This window comes from Chiloscyllium plagiosum, unplaced genomic scaffold (genome assembly GCF_037043375.1).
Source record: "Chiloscyllium plagiosum isolate Xiang-an unplaced genomic scaffold, Cpla_swu_hap1 HiC_scaffold_10, whole genome shotgun sequence".
NCBI lineage: Eukaryota > Metazoa > Chordata > Chondrichthyes > Orectolobiformes > Hemiscylliidae > Chiloscyllium > Chiloscyllium plagiosum.
This window is the reverse complement of record NW_028270148.1, coordinates 32,089,942-32,107,265: the sequence shown is the minus strand read 5'-3', so window position 1 is coordinate 32,107,265 and position 17,324 is coordinate 32,089,942. Positions and strand designations below refer to the sequence as shown.

At 41.1% G+C, this 17,324-nt stretch overlaps 2 protein-coding genes across 2 annotated transcripts in view; both read left to right on the top strand.

The window, feature by feature from the left end:
• LOC148148930 (uncharacterized) overlaps positions 1 to 1,008 on the top strand; it is a 45,988-nt gene extending 44,980 nt beyond the window's left edge. Inside the window, exon 3 of the mRNA XM_087990998.1 lies at positions 1,001 to 1,008. Within this exon, the coding sequence (XP_087847124.1) occupies positions 1,001 to 1,008 (8 nt within the window). The remainder of the gene's footprint in view (positions 1 to 1,000) is intronic.
• Positions 1 to 17,324, top strand: part of LOC122552715 (stonin-1-like) — a 113,407-nt gene that overhangs the window by 14,571 nt on the left and 81,512 nt on the right. Inside the window, exons 2-3 of the mRNA XM_087990996.1 lie at positions 7,523 to 9,323; positions 10,643 to 10,845. Of these exons, the coding sequence (XP_087847122.1) occupies positions 7,586 to 9,323; positions 10,643 to 10,845 (1,941 nt within the window). The 5' untranslated portion in view covers positions 7,523 to 7,585. The remainder of the gene's footprint in view (positions 1 to 7,522; positions 9,324 to 10,642; positions 10,846 to 17,324) is intronic.

Here is a 17,324-nt window from a genome sequence, read left to right as displayed (position 1 = left end):
ACAACCAACTCCCATTCCTAGACGTGAGGGTACAGAGAACACCAAACGGAGAATTCACCACTAAGGTACACAGGAAAGCCACACACACAGACCAAGTCCTGAACTATGAAAGCAACCACCCCAATACACACAAACGAAGTTGCATCAAGACACTGTTCAAAAGGGCTACAACACACTGCAGCACACCAGAACTGCAAAAAGAGGAAGAGGAACACCTAAACAAGGTATTCGCAAAAAACTGATATCCTCGCAATTTCATCAACAGATGCCTAAGGGAGAGACAACAGAACGAGGACATGCCGCAACCCAAAGGACTAGCCACACTACCACACATCAAGAACATCTCTGAAATGACAGCCAGACTACTGCGACCACTAGGACTCATAACAGCACACAAACCAACAGCCACTCTCAGACAACAACTCACCAAAACGAAGGACCCGATACCCAGCATGAGCAAAACTAACGTAGTGTACAAAATCCCATGCAAGGACTGCACAAAACACTATATAGGACAAACAGGAAGACAGCTAACGATCCGCATCCACTAACATCAACTAGCCACGATACGACACGACCAGCTATCCCTAGTAGCCACACACGCAGACGACAAGCAACATGAATTTGACTGGGATAACACTACCATTATAGGGCAAGCGAAACAAAGAACAGCCAGGCAATTCCTAGAAACTTGGCACTCATCCACAAACTCCATCAACAAACACATAGACCTGGACCCAATATACCGGCCACTACAGCGGACAGCTGAAACTGACAACCGGAAGCGGCAGGGACAGGCCACTATAAATGCCGGAGGAAACACCACAGAAGCGCTTCACAGGAGGCTCCCAAGTACTGAGGATGTCACCTAGACAGGGGACGAAACGTTTGCAACAAAAACTTCCAGCTTGGCGAACAGAACCATAGCAATTGTTAACATCACACAGATCAGTACATTAACTTGACATTGGGTAATTTTAAAATTCTCTTTTTTCTTTAGGACCATAAGTTAGCTGAATATGCTTAAAACCTTAAGTACAGCTCAAAGCTCAGGATGTTTGAAGTTTCCACCACATTGGGAGACTGATGGGTTAATTCTTCACTCACATTCTTGATATCCTTCTAAGCTATGTCCTGGAGCAGTCTTAAAATGGCTGCTTTTACCCCTCTGGTTTATGCAAAAGCCAGCTGTCCAGTCTCCTATTGCTATGGTTCAAACAGCTGATTCTGCAGAAACAGCATCTGATGTTTATGACAGACTTTCAATGCTGAGCACCACAGCTGCTTTATCTTTAAGCTTGCTTCATGTTTCCACAAAAGTACGTATTGTCCCATTTAGCCTTCCAAATAATTAAAAATATCTTTTAAACTTGGTCAATCTTCTCAATATACCTTCGAAACACTAACAATTCTGTGTACTTTTTTCTGTTGTTGTTAATATATTTTATATCAAATTCTGCTCTTTGTGCAATCCAGGGTTTAAAGTTCATCTTTTTAATTTCCTGTAAAAGTCCCAAGTCCTTATCAAGCACTACATAGACTGCATGGTTTAGTTTCTCACCAGTATTCTTTTTACGTAGACCTTAAAAAGGCAGACTAAGTGGCTGGAAGGACACAACTTGCAAACTGGTGAAACAACAATAGTTTTAGAATAAAAGCAAACTACTGCGGATGCTGGAATCTGAAACCAAAAGAGAAAATGCTGGAAAATCTCAGCAGGTCTGTCAGCATCTGTAAGGAGAGGAAAGAGCTGACGTTTCGAGTCAGTTAGACTCGAAACATCACCTCTTTCCTCTCCTTACAGATGCTGCCAGACCTGAGATTTTCCAGCATTTTCTCTTTTGGTAATAGTTTTAGAATGATGAGACAGTGAACTGATCAGCTGCCCTGTTCACCAAACTATTGCTTTAAAGACCAGAAAAGGCAGTTTGCTGTTTCTCTCAAGCAATAAAATTAAAAGTCTCTTTACTGATAGCAAACAATAACCGTCACAAATAAACACTTTATATAGGTAATGTTCAGGTGCCTTTTTTTAGTCCTTGTTGTGGCAGTTACAGGATTTAGATATATCAATATTGTGAGTTCAAAGTGTTTTGATCCAGAATCTGCACTAAGTACTAACAGATCAAATGGAGCATAGACTGTAGGAGGTAATTGTAAAGGGTATAAACTTACAGATGCTTCATGGAAAGTTGTAGGAAATGCTGCAGTGAACTCTTAAAACACACAAGGCTGGCAGGCCACACTTCCTGCAGTAATGCACATTGATAAAATTGACCCTAAAGGGCTCCAATATTCTCTTCAATCATTTAAATATAGCCCAAGAAGAGCAGTTGTTACTGTATCAGAGTAATATTGCCTTTACTCACGCCAGCAATCTCAGGTTTGTGTTATGGCCTCAGCCCTTGGATCCTGACATACTTGACCAAAGCTGTTTCAGTTCACTTATCATCATCTGAACATCACACTCAATACAGCTGCCAACCTTTGGTAAGATTTAAAAGAGACCTAAGGGGTAACATTTTCATGCAAAGGGTGGTGCATGTATGGAATGAGCTGCCAGAGTAAGTGATGCTGGTACAACTACAACATTTAAAAGATGTCAGGATGGGTATATGAATAGGAAGGGTTTAGGGGAATATGGGCCAAGTGCTGGCAAATGGGACTAGATTAGGTCAGGATATCTGTCTGCCTGGATGAGTTGGACCAAAGGGTCTGATCCCATGCTGTATATCTCTATGACTGTTAGATAGGGCAACAAAACTGAGTGAAAACAGACCTTATTTCAACCATTTTCATACCCAAAGGTGAAAATACATTGCACTGGAACACTGAACCAACTACTTATAAAATATTTTGTCGTGCATTTTGAATAACAGGCATGTTTCTATTTACATTGTGCCTCAATGGAAACTTGTAAATTCTGCAAATGATCAATCTGAAAGCCTTTTCTGGGTTGAGGGAAGAAAATTGAAAATGATGAAAAAAAAGGGGTCATGACCAGCAACGAATTGCATTTATACAGTGCCTCTAATACAATAATCATACCAAGGCACCTCACAGGAGCATTCCAGAGCATAATTGGACCCAAGCCACATAATGAGATCTCATGACCAATCGATAACCAAAAGCTCAGCCACAGAGAAATTTTAACAAATATGCTAATGGAGAAAATAGATGGAGAGATGTAGAGGTTGAGGGAGGAAATCCTAGAGTTTGGGTTGACAGCTGAAGGCTCAGCCATCAATCTTTGAGCAATAATATTGTGAATGCTCAAATGACTGGAATTACAGGAATACAGTAATCTCAAAGGGTTATGGGATTGGGGATGACCAAGGAGATATGAAGGGATGAGGTCAGGTGAACTTTAAAAACAAGGGTGAAAATTTTAAAAATTCATGCTTTGCACGATTGGAAGTCATTGTAGGTCAGCAAGCATAGGGTGAAAGGCGAACAGAATTTGGTATGAGTAAGGACATGTGCTAGATGACCCCAGTTTTTGGACAGTAGAATGTAGAATGCCAGCAAGGAAGTGCTTTGGCAAAATCAAATCTAGAGGGGACAAAAGTATGGGATGAAGGTTTCAGCAGAAAGTGAGCTGAGTTTGGGGTGGAGTCCGGCTGATACTTGGCGAAAGTGAAGACTGCAGATGCTGGATATCAGAGTCAAGATTAGAGCGATGCTGGAAAAGCACAACAGGTCAGGTAGCATCCGAGGAGCAGGAAAATCGATGTTTTGGGCACAAGCCCTTTATCAGGAATGAATCCTGGTCAGGTCCATGCCCCCAACAACTACCCACCCTTCCTGGTATCTTCCCCTGCCACTGCAGGAATGGCAAAACCTCCGCCCATACCTTCCCCCTCACCTCCATTCAAGGCCCCAAAGGAGCCTTCCACATCCATCAAAGTTTCACCTGCACGTCCACCAATGTCATTTATTTTATCCGTTGCTCCCAATGCGGTCTCCTCTACATTGGGGAAACCGGATGCCTTCTCGCAGAGCGCTTTAGGGAACATCTCTGGGACACCCACACCAATCAACCCCACCGCCCATGGCCCAACATTTCAATTCCCCTGACAAACACCATTCCTGAAATCTTGAGGGTGAGTGAATGATTTTATATCATTGAAATTGTCAGTAGGTATCTAATGCCAATAGATAATCAGTCAAACTGTGCTGAAGAGGTTGTAGTTCTCTGAACCTTGGAAATACAACTAGTTATTACAAAAAGTATTACTGCCTGTTGTTTCCCTGCATCTAAATGTGGATTTCACCTTCATAATGCTGCAGCAATTACTTCAGAATCATTTAAGTTTAATGTGGGCATCACAAAGCTATTGTACTAAAGAACAGTTTGTGATTACCTCACTTGCTCCTCTTATTGTTTTATTATCTGTAACTCTATTAATTACTCCCTTCTAATCCACTGCATTTAAGTTTTTTCCTATATACTGTTAAATCAATAAATAAGTAATAATATTATACTGATTTAAGACTGAGAGGGCAATCTCACATATGAAGAGAATGAATTTCTTCAGGAGGAGAGGGTGTTGGAACATTGGAAATATAGTTCTGGAGAGAGAATACCATTAATTGGGACTTTTTTGAAGTATCTAACACATGAAATGTTTCTTTAAATCCATCAGAAAATTCATGGGTCAGGTTTAATGAAAGTGAAGGTGGCATCACCTGCTAGTAAGGGTTGGCAAGAGCCACACACTGCCACTTTTGGGGAAGAATTGTCAATTTATTTAACAGTTGTGAGCCTTCCCTGAGATCAAAGGCCTTCGGATGAAGTCCCACCCCTGGGAACCGCTGGCCAATCAAATGTTGGCAACTGTATCAAGTAGCAGTGACATCAGCTGTTTCCTGCCAGCAGGGCACCCACTAAGTCCTGAGATTGTCACTGAGTCCCAGGGCACAGGTTAGCAATGGTGGAAGTAGTGGTGGGACTGTTGGGAATTCAGATTGGCAGCAAGGATAGAGGGAAGGGTGTTATACTCGGTGGCACACTCCTCCCTTCCCGAATGCCAGGTACCTCAGTTGGATATGGAACACCCTTCGATGAAGAATTCCTCTGAGTGTCCACAGGTAACCCAGAAGGAATTTGTTTGTTATCCTCACCATGTGGCAAGCCCCTCACTGGCTGGAATAACGGTTCTGAGCCAGGAGGGGATTCACACATCTTTATTCTATGGACTCAACTGGGCTGGGGATAAGAAAGTAGCAAAATTCCTACATGCTACCCTCCCTCCTGAATAAATACCCAGACCAAACTCATCTGGGAGTAAATTGTACACCCATAGATGTGCAAGTTGGTTAGAATTAAATTTCAGTAGAAAATACTTTTATTCCAAGACAAGATAATTATTTGAAATAATTTCCAAACGAAGTAATTTGACTAAAATGATTAAAGTAATTCAAGGTACAGTTAGAGGGTAAAGTTTCTGCCAGACAGAACCTGATTGTATTGGGTAATGTGAATAATCGCACATGTGCATAATCTAGAATTCCAGCCATTAATTTTAAATATACCTCTCATGGATATAACCTCTCATGACATTGATGGCTGGAGGTCCAGATATTTTCTAATTAACCTGTTCACAGATGCTTTTACACGCCTCCTGGAGCAGGGGTGACTTGAACCCAGGCCTCCTGGCCCAGAGGTAGCAACACTACCACCACACCATACGAACCCTCCAAGAAGCTGATAGTCTTTTTTTATTATATCCAGAAGCACTCTTAAGCACAACTGAATGATTATTCCTCCCCCAAAACCAAATTATCCCTGTTTTTTTTTCCATCTATTAACCACTACAAATAAATCACCAGTGTTTCCCACCATGTTAATTAATTTGTGTGCAAAGCCCACTGAGGTCAAAGTGCTTGTAGTGTAGATATTTTCCAATCAATCTGTTATTGAGTCATAGAGTAATACAGCATGGAAACAGGCCCTTTGGTCCAACTTGTCGTTGCTGACCAGATATTTGATTCCATTTGCCATCATTTGACCCGTATCTCTCTAAATCTTTCCTTTTCAGGCACCAATCCAGATGCCTTTTAAATGTTGTAATTGTCGCTGCCTCCACCATCTCGTCCTGCAGCTCGTTCCATACATGCACCACCCTTTGCGTAAAAGTGTTGCCCCTCAGGTCCCTTTTAAATCTTACCGCTCCAGCCTATTTGGCCTCTTCCTACAGCTCATACCCTCTAATCTCGGCAGCATCCCTGTAAATCTTTTCTGAACTCTTTCAAATTTTATAACATTGTGGCTCAGTGGTTAGCATTGATGCCTCATAGCATAGGGACCTGGGTTTGATTCCAGCCTCGGGTGACTGACTGTGTGGAGTTTGCATATTCTTCCCATGTCTGTGTGGGTTTCCTCCTGCTGCTCTGGTTTCCTTCCACAGTCCAAAGATGTGCAGGTTAGGTAGATTGGCCATGCTAAATTGCCTATATGTCCAGGAATGTGCAGGTGGTTTAGCCATGGAAAATGCAGGGCTAGAGGAATAGGTTAGGGAGGTGGGTTTGGGTGGGATGCTGGTCAGAGGGTTGATGTGGACGTGATGGGCCGAAAGGCCTGCTTCCATGCGGTAGGGATTCAATGATCTTCCCTATAGCAACAAGAACAGAATTGGACGCAGTATTCCAAAAGTGACTTCACCAATGTCCTGTGCAGCTGCAATATGATGTTCCAACTCCTATACTCAATGCATTGTCTGATGAAGACAAGAGTGCTAAGCACCTTCTTCACCACCCTGTCTACCTGCAACTCCGCTTGCAAGGAATTATGTGCCTGCACCTCACGTCTTTGTTCAGTAACACTCCCTATAAACGCTATCATTAACTGTATAAGTCCTGCCCTGATTTGCCTTCCCAAAATGCACCATCTCATATTTATCTAAATTAAACTCCATCTGCCACACCTTGGCCCATTGGCCCATCTGATCAAGGTTCTGTTATACTCTAAAGTAACCTTCTTCACAGCCCACTACTCCAGTTCAAAGGTGTTATTACACACCTATACAGCAGATGAGATTTGAACCCAAGCCTTTTGTTTCAGACGTAGGGACACTACCACTGCACCACTAGAGCCCCTCCTGGGCTTGTGGTCTAGCACTCACACTAGCATGAAATTCAGTTGCTAAGTTAGCTTAATGTTTTGAGCTCAAACTAGGAAAAATGTAATTACAGCTGACTATAACCTGCAGAGATTTTTTAAAGTAATCACTAGATTTAATGTTCTTCTTTCATAAAGTTTTTTGTATCTAAATTTAACACACTGAAGCATGAAATCTGGTACAAAACATTATATTCTTGAGCTTCTCCTATGTTGTTACTTAAGGTGTTTTATACTCCAAACTGCACAGTATTATTTCACTGGAATGATGAAATCTTCAGGCTACCACTGTTTAATAAAAGACCTCTGCTTCTGTACGTCTGTTATCTGATATAATTCAACATTTAGCACTAATAGATTAAAGTAAAACAAAAACTATTCATTATTTTGTTCCTTCAGCAGGGTATACTGGAACCAGTCTTCCAGAATAGTGAAAAGAGGAATTACTAATGAATTAAACACAGCATGTCTTCGCTGAATTATCCAAACTGGGTGACTTTTGATGATGATTATGGTTTCCAGTCACCAAAACAGTCCTTCAGTTCGGACAATGGGCACAAATCCAATGGTCTGGTATTGAGTCTTTCTTCTCAACATCATTTGTTCAGGACATCTGCCTCTGGCAGTAACACGCCACTTTCTTCACCATTCACAAACTTTCCTTCCACGCCAATGTCTGGACTTCAGACACCAATCACAGCAAGCTCATCCGGGGATAGCTGTTTCTTTAAGTTTGAGGATCTGTCACAAACCGATCAGTTTAGGCCACATAATAATGAGAATGGATACACCAATCCATTTTGGAATCAGAGTTATATTTCAAGCACTGGTGTTTCTCACTGTGAACAAGAAAGTAACCAGACTCATGAAATCTCAACCACAAGCACAACAAGCACTTTTTTTCATGGCCCCAAGCAAATGAATGGACCCCAGAAAAGTTGGAGTAATTCCCCTCTAACTGTTCTTTGTCAAAAACATGAAAAGATACAAGCAGACGACTTCCAACCTTCAAAGACATTTTCAGAAAACAAACAACATCATGTTCAAATATCTTCACCTAATGTTAGGAATCTCTTCAGAATTGGGTACAAAAATGGTTGGCCTTTAATGATGAGGATCCCTGAGAAGAAGAATATGATGTCTTCCCGTCAATGGGGCCCTATTTATCTGAACCTCCTGGCTGGGGGGGTTTTACAACTCTATTATGAACAGGGCCTTGAGAAACCTTTCAAAGAATTTCAGTTGCAACCGTATTGTAGGCTCTCAAAACCCAAGCTGGAGAACTACAAGGCATCAGAAAAGATCCACACAGTGAAGATTGAACATGTGTCATACACAGAAAAACGAAAATATCACCCAAAAACCGAAGTCCTACATGAAGCAGAGGTTGAACAGGTGTTGAAATTTGGAACAACTGACTACAAGGATTTCACAGACTTCATTGCGGCTGTTGAAGAGGAACTAATGAAACTACCTCTCCTTACACAGCGCAGAAAGAGCTATGAAGAACAAGAAATGATACTTGAAATAACGGATCACTTCTGGGGAAAATTTTCAAGAGAAGGGAAAATGATTGAAGCTTCAGTGGTGACCCACGTTTATTGTCTGTGCTTCATTAATGGCAATGTTGAATGTTTTTTGACTCTTAATGATTTACAGCTTCAAAGGAAAGACCGCTGTTATTTGAAAAATGATATGGATAGCACATGGATTCAGATCTCTGACTACCGGGTTCATAAGTGTGTGAAAGAAAATGAGTTTGAAAAATCTAGAGTCATAAAATTCACTCCTCCTGATGCCTGTAGATTGGAGCTGATGCGTTTCAAAACAGTCTGTGACAATCCTGAGCTTCCCTTTTTGTTAAAGGGTCTGGTCACAGTTCATGGAGCCTACACAGAATTGCAAGCATTTCTAGTTATGTCCGCTGCCTATTCCAATCTCCAAAACAGGCTATCATCTATGTATTGTGAAAATGTGATGATACGCTTTCCTGTTCCCCCAGCTTGGTTCAAGATATTTCGAACTGGGAATCTCTTCAGACAGAAGTCCTTGAAGGCGAAGATGAATCGGAATGCTCGATTTGGCTCTGTTAGCACAACAAATGGTGAACCAGTAATGCAAGTCACCATTGGTACAGCTAAATATGAGCAAGCTTTCAAGGCAATTGTCTGGAGGATTGATCGTCTCCCTGATAGGAATGCAGGTATATTCCATCATATAATTGCTGAACAATCAGAATGTAGAAATTGGGTCATCTTGTGAGCAAGTGTATAGTTTCTGATATCCAATGATAAAATAAAGTTAAAAATTTTATGGGACAGTGGTGGACATCAGCCAGAAAATTGAGAAACCCTACTTCAACTGGCCAAGGAAGTCCCCACTATATTTTACATTCCTCTGGTAATTAATTGCCTGCAATTGGAGTTTCCCACCTCTTTTAAGAGGTATCTGCCCTGGCAGATTTCTGGTCTATTAGATGGTTGTCACCTCTTCAGTCTCAAAGGTACCAATGGGAGTGGTGGCCACTGCGGGGACTGCAGGTTAGGACCAGCTGCAATGGAAGAGATTTAGACTGAGTTTGTGAATCTCATTAGGACCATTCACACATGGAGGAGAGGAAGGAATCTCATTTTGCAGCAAGGCTGTCTTTGCTGTCTGGGGTCCCACATTATCTCAAGTTACATTGATGCTTCCACCACTTCCCAAGCCAGTAAGCAGGCTGTTAGGGTGGAAACGAATGGGAATTACTTTCTTCACGAATCACCTGTTCAGCTATGGGGCTGTACCAAGAAGACATTACACCCTTCCGTAGGAAGGGAGGGAGGGAGAATAAAAGGAATTTATTCACCTTTATAATTTCACCTTTATAAATTCTCTATATTGAGAAGTGCACCAATAGAGACTGGGAACACACACATCTGCCCTCCTGTTCAGCTGTAAATAATGAAAATCTCTCAAAATACAATCAAAGAAAAGGAAAACTACAACTTGTACTACTGAAACTGAATTCACCAAGAATGTGGAGATATGTAAGGTAAATGAGAACTAGAGAACACGGTAATTACAATAATAGTGCTACCATAATGAGGGATCTTCCATTTAAGATTGAGATTGAGGAATTTTTGTTTTTTTAGAGATCTGTGAATCTTTGGAACCCCCTTCCACCGAGGGTGGTAGAGGCAGGCACTGAATTTTTTTTAAGGCAAAAGAAGATAGATTCTTGATTAAAAAGGGAGTCAGAGATTACTAGGTACAAGTGTGAACGTGGATCAGGCCTAATTCATACTGTCATAAGTAAAACTTTACACCATGATTGTTCAGATTTTTATTTATTATTATTTCAACACTATATCTTTTTAATATTTCAGTAATGTCAATACTTAACATCTTTATCATTTGTTAGCTATACTGTCCCATCGATAATTCTAATCTTGAAAAAAATTATTACTAAGGTTTGGTTATGCTCAATGTATTGCTCCTCACTGCTCTGTGAAATGCTACTTCTCTCATTTTATCTTGTAGCATCTGACCATCCACACTGTTTTTCTTGTAAACTTGAGCTGGGTTCAGATCAAGAAATACCTTCAGAATGGAAGCCAGTCATTGCTGTGGAGTTTGAGGTACCTGACACATCAGCTTCCAAAGTGCAAATGAAATCATTTGGAACAGAAAGTGATATCCAGCCAGAGAAGCACATTCATCGAAAAGCTCAATACCACTACCAGGTCATACTTTATATATTCATCTTGTTTGCAAGAGTTTCTGTTGTGTGGTAAACAACAGGACATTGCAATAAAATGGAACTGAAAAGTGTATTTTGAATCTGCTAATTTATTGAACACTTTCACTGTAAAGTCATTTGAAAAGATTTGAAGGATTTCAGCCAGGCAGGTTATTTTTTAACTCATATTATTGCAATGTGCTGTGATGCTTTTTTGCAGGTTGGCTGTTTAATCTACCAGAGGGTTCTGAAGAGTTATCAGCTTCCCAGATTTTATGCCTAAATTCTTTTGTTGCCTTATTCTTTTCTGAGTTCTCCATCTCATGATTGTGCCATTCCTGCAAAGGGACGAGAAGATGTAACTCCCATATAATTTTGTTTGTTCTGGGTATCATGCTCCAAACCAGAGAACTGCCCTGATGTGCACAACAATCCTTTTGAAGTACATCTGTTCCATTCAGCTTCATTACTTTTTCAAAAGCTTGAATTTTCCATAGTATTTTCTCTTCCTGTGCTGGTTCGCTTAAGGCATCTTTTAAATGCTATTATGAATTAAATTTCCACTTGCAATTAAGCACAAGATGTAAGAGACAGATCATGTCTAACAGATTTGATTGAATTTTCTAGGAGGTGACTAGGTGTTTAGATGAGGGTAGTGCAGTTGACATGGTCTATAAGACTTCAGTAATGCTTTTGACAAGGTCTCCATTGGTAGACTGGTTAAGAAGGTTAGAACTCATGGGATCGAGGGCAGTTTGGCAATTTGAATTCAAATTTGGCTTAGAGGCAGGAAGTAGAGAGTGATGGTGGAAGGGTGTTTCTGTGACAAGAAGCCGATATTCAGTGGTGTTGGTCCCTCGTTGTTTGTTGTGTTCATTAATAATCTAAACATAAAAATTGGTGATATGATTAATAAGTTCACAGGAGACATGCAAATTGGTGGTGTGGTAAATAGCATGGAGGAAAGCCTTAGACTATAAGGTGATATATTTGGACTGGTCACAAGGTCTGAACGAACGCAAAGGGAACTTATACCTGAAAAGTGTGATGTGATGCATTTTAGAAGGACTAACAAGGCAAGAAAGCACACATTGAATGGTAGGACCTTAGGAAGCAGAGTCATCAAAGGCAGAGGTGTGCATGACCACAGATCCTTGAAAGCAGCAGGACAGGTAGACAAGATGGTTAAGAAGGCAAATGGGAAACATACTTTTATGAATCAAGGTATTGAATACAAGAGAAAGGAGGTTATAATGGAGCACTTTGTAACATTAATTAGGCTGTAGCTGGAGTACAGTGTGCAGTTCTAGTCGCCATTCACTAGGAATTGCACTAGAAAGGGCACAAAAAGATGTTATCTGGGTTGGAGATTTTCTGGTATGAGAGGAGATCAAATTAGCTAGGGTTGTTTTCCTCCAAGCAAAAAAGGCAAAAGCAGAATCTGATTTGAGGTATACAAAGTTTTGGGGTTATAAACAAGGTAGGTAGGGAGAAAGCTTTTCTCTTAAGGGAGCACAGTTTTAATGTAATAAATAGGAAGTTCAGAGGGGATATGAAGACTTTTGTTCAAGCAGAGGGTTGTGGGTATCTGGAATTCATTACCTAAAAGGGTGATAGAGGTGAGAACTCTCAAGACATTTAAGAATATTTAGATGCACACTTGTATGCCATACCATACAAGGCTATCGGTCACGTGCTGGAAAATAGGATTAGAATAAATTGATATCTGATGACTAGCATGGACGTAATGGGCCAAAAGGCTTCTTTCCGTGGTGTTAAAAACTATGACCCTAATTATTTTTTCTTGAAGCAAGTGCAAACTCTGGGTAACGGCTAAGCTATGATCTAAAATAGAACTATATTCCCTCAATCCCAAATACAGCCACACACACATGAAAAGACAAGTGTCTGCAGAGTTAATTCCCCTTAATACTGTTTCTTCACTCCATCTTACAGCCTCTTTATTTGCATCCTTGTAGCGTACTTATTAGAATTGCATTTTTACCCTCTTTCTTGCAATTTTCAATTCCCCCTTCTGCAGCATCCTCTATACCCCCTTTGCAGCCTCTTCCTTTCCCCTCCAACACCTTTAGCTGCCTCCTTCCTCCGTACCCACCACAGCAGCCTCCAATTGGTCAAACAGCAATTCCTAAGATCCCAAGGCTGTGAGCTAATGCTCAGCAATCCTTGAGGCACAGAGCTGTGCTGATAGTAGTCCCCAAGGCCCGGAGGCACACTCATCAATGTGAGCAACTCAATCACTGCAGCAATGTATCTCCCTAGCGACCCTTCCTTACGGGTATAATTTTGAAGTATAACCAAACAGTCATGTCAGAAATTTGATAACTGAAGTGTCCTGAAAGATTTCTTCAGTTAGGAATCTTTGCTATTTTAATCCATAGGCCAATTTGTCAAAAGTCTGAAAAATTGCTGAAATAGGTCCTCCTAAGTACAGTCATTTTGCTCTTTATTCTTTATGGAATGTGGGCACCACTGGTATGGCCAGCACTTGTTTATCCATAAATGTCCTTGAACTAAGTGGAATTTTAGGCTATTATAGAGGGCAGTTAAGAGATAATCACACTTTTGCTATGGGTTTGGAGTCATATATTGGCCAGACTAGGTAAGTGCAGCCGATTTCCGTCCTAAAGCACAGACTGAATTAGATAGGATTTTACAACAATTGACAATGGTTTCATGGTCATCAATAGACTCTTAGTTCCAGCTTTTTGTTGAATTCAAATTCCACCACTGCTATGAAAGGATTCTACCTGGGTACCCAGAACATTACTTGGGTTTCTGGATCGCTAGAACATGGTGAGTTGCACATGACTATCAGGTGACAGTACTCATGAAATTCCTTTAATTGTCACCATTACCTTTCTTGTGTCAACTGAGCAGACACATGTCTGTATGTACATTTGGATCAACATCAAAGGAAAACTTTAATTCAGTCCCTTGTTCATATAGCACCAAATCCACTGGTAGAAACCTCCCTGTAAGTTGGCAAGATGAGTCAGTCTGGCACAACACAAGAGACTTAACTTTGGCATCAAATTTATTTACACTTACTGAAACTTCTTGCTGTGTCTAGAATGTAGAACCCTCCCACTGGAAAGAATGGTAAATATTTTGCATGGAAATATTTCCTGTTAATGCCTGTAAAACGGAATGTTGTGGGTTTTAGTTCTACAATGTTCAATGGAAATTTGAAAAGACAGTTTCTGAACTTTGGATTACAATTTTGTAAAAGAATCTTTTACTTTCTGAGATAAGGAATTTAAAGGTTGCAAAATGAAACATTTTCACGTTTGTGCACCTGTTTGTCAGCTCTAATTACTCCAGGACAAGAGATTTAAAACAAAACAACTGAATTTACAGGCTTACTCTTTGTTCTAGGCAGATACCCTGCTGATCCGAAGGTGGTGATATTCCTGAGTCTTACTTTTTATTTTCTGCATGAGCCAATCTCATGGTTCTTGTACTGCATCATGCTGACCTTTCCTCCCTAGTTATGATCATTTCTGTTGTGGATCTAGTCCTAAGAACTGGACAGTGGATACCAAAATTGAAGAGAAAGTCATAGAATCCCTACAGTGCGGAAGAAGGCAATTTGGCCCATTGAGTCTGCACTGACCCTTTGTAGAGCGTCCAACCCAGACCCACCCCTTTATTCTATCCCTGTAACCCTGCATTTCTCTTGGCTAATCCACACTGCCTCCACATCCCTGGACACTATATGTAGCAATTTAGCATGGCAATTCCACCTAAACTCCACACAGTCACCTGAGGCTGGAATCAAACCTGGATCAAGTATACTGTGAGGCAGTAGTGCTAACCACTGAGCCACTGTCACCCAGAAGTGTGCAAGATTTGCCTTTAAATAGCAATAGAGGCTCTATCTGCACAGTTACTGTTATCGCTTGCTGTTCTGTATAAAATAGAATAACGAGATATGACTGAGAGATGCCAGTCACTATACAAATTGACAGACACCTTTATGTTGGATGACTTCTCTATAATTGCTAATTGGAATGAACCTGGAAGCAAACATTTCAGACAAGTTTTATTTGGATGTCAAACAAGCATGACATCAACACTGTGCCTGCACATACCTACACAATGTGGCATATTCCAGTTTTTTTGGTCTTTCTGGTGCTCTATTGCAGTAGCTTTTTTCTTGCGGTGGAAACATGGCCAGCTGAAGGAAAAAGCCAATGGATGACTAAGGGATGTTTTTGTATGGGGGAGCAGATGCTGGCAGGGACTGGAGTTGGTGAGGAGGTGGAATGAGAATGAGCTGGCAACAAGTCAGGAGATTTTTATGGAGCCTGAAAGAGAACATCAGCTTGTCATGTACCATGGAGATCTTTTAAAAAACACAGGAACATTATCTTTTCGGAGAGATCTTCAAGTGGTCTTTTTAAACCTCTCAAGCAAAAGAAACAGAGATTATCATGCACTGTGCAAACTCTGCCTTTCCTTTCCAAAACATTTGAACTCCAATTTGTCAGAATTTTCTAATTTTTCAAGTGAAAACTTTTCAGATGAAAATTAACTCCCCCATTAAATTGCTTTTATACAATAAAATTCTAGGTGGGCAGTGGCTTTGCTTAGTAATCAGAATAAGGAGAAGAAACAAAAAGTTGTCATCAACGCTAACTATCTGCGCACTACATTTTCCATTGGTTATTTCATCGGTTCAAAAGAGTTCATATCCTACCTTGTGATATTTGGAACAGACATTTTGTTGCAAATTTTATTAATCCATACTGTACCATAAGTGCAAACCCTTTTAAAATGAACAGATTGAACAAATGGGCAAAACACTTCATATGGACACATTAATATCAAACTAAATTCAACATTAGTCCTAGGATATAATATTTATTTTCTGTAAATCTTGGCAGTTATAGAGTCATAGAGACATAGAGATGTACAGCATGGAAAGAGACCATTTGGTCCAACCTGTCCATGCCGACCAGATATTAGTCTAGTCCCACCTACCAGCACCCTGCCCATATCCCTCCAAACTCTTCCTATTCATGTACCCATCCAAATGCCTCTTAAATGTTGCAATTGTCTTTTGTAAACCTCTATAAGGTCACCCCTCAGCCTCCGACACTCCAGGGAAAACAGCCCCAGCCTGTTCAGCCTCTCCCTATAGCTAAAATCCTCCAACCCTGGCAACATCCTTGTAAATCTTTTCTGAACCCTTTCAAGTTTCACAACATCTTTCTGATAGGAAGGAGACCAGAACTGCACGCAATATTCCAACAGTGGCCTAACCAATGTCCGGCATAGCCGCAACATGACCTCCCAACTCCTGTATTCAATACTCTGACCAATAAAGGAAAGCATACCAAACGCCTTCTTCACTATCCTATCTACCTGTGACTCCACTTTCAAGGAGCTATGAAACTGCACTCCTAGGTCTTTTTGTTCAGCAACACTCCCCAGGACCTTACCATTAAGTGTATAAGTCCTGCTAAGATTTGCTTTCCCAAAATGCAGCACCTTGCATTTATCTGAATTAAACTCCATCTGCCACCTCTCAGCCCATTGGCCCATCTGGTCCAGATCCTGTTGTAATCTGAGGTAACCCTCTTCGCTGTCCACTACACCTCCAATTTTGGTGTCATCTGCAAACTTACTAACTGTACCTCTTATGCAGCATCCAAATTATTTATGTAAATGACAAAAAGTAGAGGACCCAGCACCGATCCTTGTGGCACTCCACTGGTCACAGGCCTCCAGTCTGAAAAACAACCCTCCACCACCACCCTCTGCCTTCTACCTTTTGAGCCAGTTCTGTATCCAAATGGCTAGTTTTTAGATTAGATTAGATTACTTACGGTGATTAGATTACTTAGTGTGGAAACAGGCCCTTCGGCCCAACAAGTCCGCACCGACCCGTCAAAGCGCAACCCACCCATACCCCTACATTTACCCCTTACCTAACACTACAGGCAATTTAGCATGGCCAATTCACCTGACCCGCACATCTTTAGACTGTGGGAGGAAACCGGAGCACCCGGAGGAAACCTACGCAGACATGGGGAGAACGTGCAAACTCCACACAGTCTGTCGCCTGAGGCGAGAATTGAACCCGGATCTCTGGCGCTGTGAGGCAGCAGTGCTAACCACTGTGCCGCCCACCAGTTCTCCCTATATTCCATGAGATCTAACCTTGCTAATCAGTCTCCCATGGTGAACCTTATCGAATGCCTTACTGAAGTCCATATAGATCACATCTACTGCTCTGCCCTCATCAACCTTCTTTGTTACTTCTTCAAAAAACTCAATCAAGTTTGTGAGACATGTTTTCCCAAGCACAAAGCCATGTTGACTATCCCTAATCAGTCTTTGTCTTTCCAAATACATGTACATCCTGTCCCTCAGGATTCCCTCCAACAACTTGCCCACCACTGAGGTCAGGCTCACCAGTCTATAGTTCCCTGGCTTGTCTTTACTGCCCTTCTT